This window comes from Drosophila innubila (genome assembly GCF_004354385.1).
Source record: "Drosophila innubila isolate TH190305 chromosome 2R unlocalized genomic scaffold, UK_Dinn_1.0 1_C_2R, whole genome shotgun sequence".
Classification (NCBI taxonomy): Eukaryota; Metazoa; Arthropoda; class Insecta; order Diptera; family Drosophilidae; genus Drosophila; species Drosophila innubila.
In genome coordinates, this window is record NW_022995374.1 from 9,068,531 (window position 1) to 9,070,812 (window position 2,282).

A 2,282-nucleotide genomic window follows, 5' to 3' on the forward strand; every position below is an offset into this window, starting at 1 on the left:
GCAATTTTTTACATTTTGGCATATTTTATTGTTATCATTATTTGTAGTAAAATGTCTTTTAGCAGAATGGATATCTCATGTAATCTGAATATAAATTATAATAACCTTCATATCAAAATAAACAAAATATGTAGATTAACTCCGTTGATAAAGAATTTACTTAAATATAGATAAAGATCTATAATTAAATAACTAATGTAAACAATTAATTATATATACTTTTCCTGATTAATTTACATTACAAATTAATCTTTTTTAACTTTTAGAGGATTTTCATAGCAGTTAAGTATTTTTTTTTTCAATTCTGAACAGCTGAAGGTTATTGGGTCAACGTCAGACAACAGAGAGCTCATGAAATGAGTAAAAACAAATAGTTATTGATAAGATTTTAACTGAACTTGAAATAATTGGCAAACTGGTTTCGTTTTTAACAAAGTTTGTTGACTTGCCGATAAGACAACTGATATGGAAATACTTACAAGTATATATAAATGCGAAGAAATGGTTACTGGGTTGACACTGTTACGACATTCTCTACCGCAGTAAGATGATTATATTGGCACTTGGGTGGACAAGTTTACTGCTCGCTGCTGACAGCTGGGCCACGCCTCAATATGATGGACGTATTGTGGGCGGTCAGGTGACAGACATACGCAATTTCCCATACCAGGCTTCTATACAGCTGAATGGTCAGCATATCTGCGGTGGTGCCATTATCGGAGATTACTTTATATTAACCGCTGCCCACTGTTTTGAAGAGCCTTGGTCGGAGCTGGACTACAGCGTGCGGCTGGGCTCAACGGAGCATGCAACTGGCGGTGAGTTGCTGAGCTTGCATCAGATCATACGTCATGGAGCCTACAATCCGCAGACACATGATAATGACCTGGCACTGTTGCTACTCAATGCACGGCTCAACTACACGGAGGAACTTCAGGCGGTGCCGCTGGTCACCGCACAGGATGCACTTACCTCTGACACGCTGCTCCACGTGAGTGGCTGGGGATTTCAGAGCGAGCACGGCGATGAGGGGGTGTCAGCAGCTCTGCGCTTTGTGGATGTGGCTCATGTGGAGCCAGGTATTTGTCGGCGTGCTTATACCAAGGTGCTACCAATTACCCAGCGCATGCTCTGCGCTGCCAGCGATGGTCACGACAGTTGCCAAGGTGACTCCGGTGGTCCGTTGGTCGGCTATCAGCCCGGCAGCACACAGGGCAAGCTTTACGGCATCGTTTCCTGGGGCCTCGGCTGTGCAAAGCGCGAATATCCGGGCGTATACACGAGTGTGGCGTCATTTAGGACTTGGATTGATGCCCAGTTGGGCGCCTGGGGTTGGAATACGCTGCTCGCGGGTTGGAGTGGCTTGCAAAGACTCAGTTAGAATTAATAACGAGTATCTCAACATTAAAATTGATCAATTTAAAAATATTTTTATACCTAGACTATGTTATTTATAGCTTTACAATCGGAAATATTCTGAAAAAAATTAATAAAATAAATATGAATTAATTAAAATATTTGTTTGCAAATTATTATTATTTAGAATTTTCACTGTCTCAAAAAGCTTATTTTTAGATCTTTCGTTAAATTTTAACTGAATTTCAATCTTGTTTATCCACTTGGTTCAAATTACAAAATTGCATCATTTTCGTTTTAACAATTAAGCTTTACAATATGAAAAAATTCTAAAAAACTAATAAATTAAATATAAATTAATTGAAATATTTGTTTGCAAATTATTTATGGTGCTTGAATAAAATATTGATTGGCTAGAATTTTCACTGTCTCGAAAAAACCTTATTTTTAGATCTTTCGTTAAATTTTAACTGAATTTCAATCTTGTTTATCCACTTGGTTCCAATTACAAAATTGCATCATTTTCGTTTTAACAATTAAGCTAGTAAGGCCATTAGGTCAAGCCTCGGAGCAGTCCGAGAGCCAGAGTCAGAAGCTGGATCATAATTTAAAATGCAGCTCTAAATATATGAGAGTCAAGCTCGAAACTAATTCAGATTCAATGAATATGTTAACATCTTGCTTGCCACAGAGCTCTGTCTGCAAGTAAATCGTTGCCTACAACCAGGCGCAAATAGCAAAATGCAAGCTAAGCACACATACACACACATATATTTACTAGTAGATGTTGTGTAGTATTTCATTATGAGATAAAACAACCTGCACACTACAACAACAGCAACTACAACTTATTAGTTTAGACAAAAATAAATTGCATAAATATTTAAAGCAGGCAACATGGCTTAAACGTGGCTTATATGCAGTGT

At 37.6% G+C, this 2,282-nt stretch overlaps 1 protein-coding gene across 1 annotated transcript; it reads left to right on the forward strand.

Annotated features, from left to right (window-relative positions):
- The first annotated feature begins 547 nt into the window (after positions 1-547).
- LOC117782832 (trypsin beta) lies at positions 548-1,428 on the forward strand. Its single transcript, XM_034619881.1, has one exon. It carries the CDS (start codon positions 548-550, stop codon positions 1,379-1,381), a length of 834 nt encoding a protein of 277 aa, XP_034475772.1. The 3' UTR covers positions 1,382-1,428.
- The last annotated feature ends 854 nt before the right edge of the window (positions 1,429-2,282 follow it).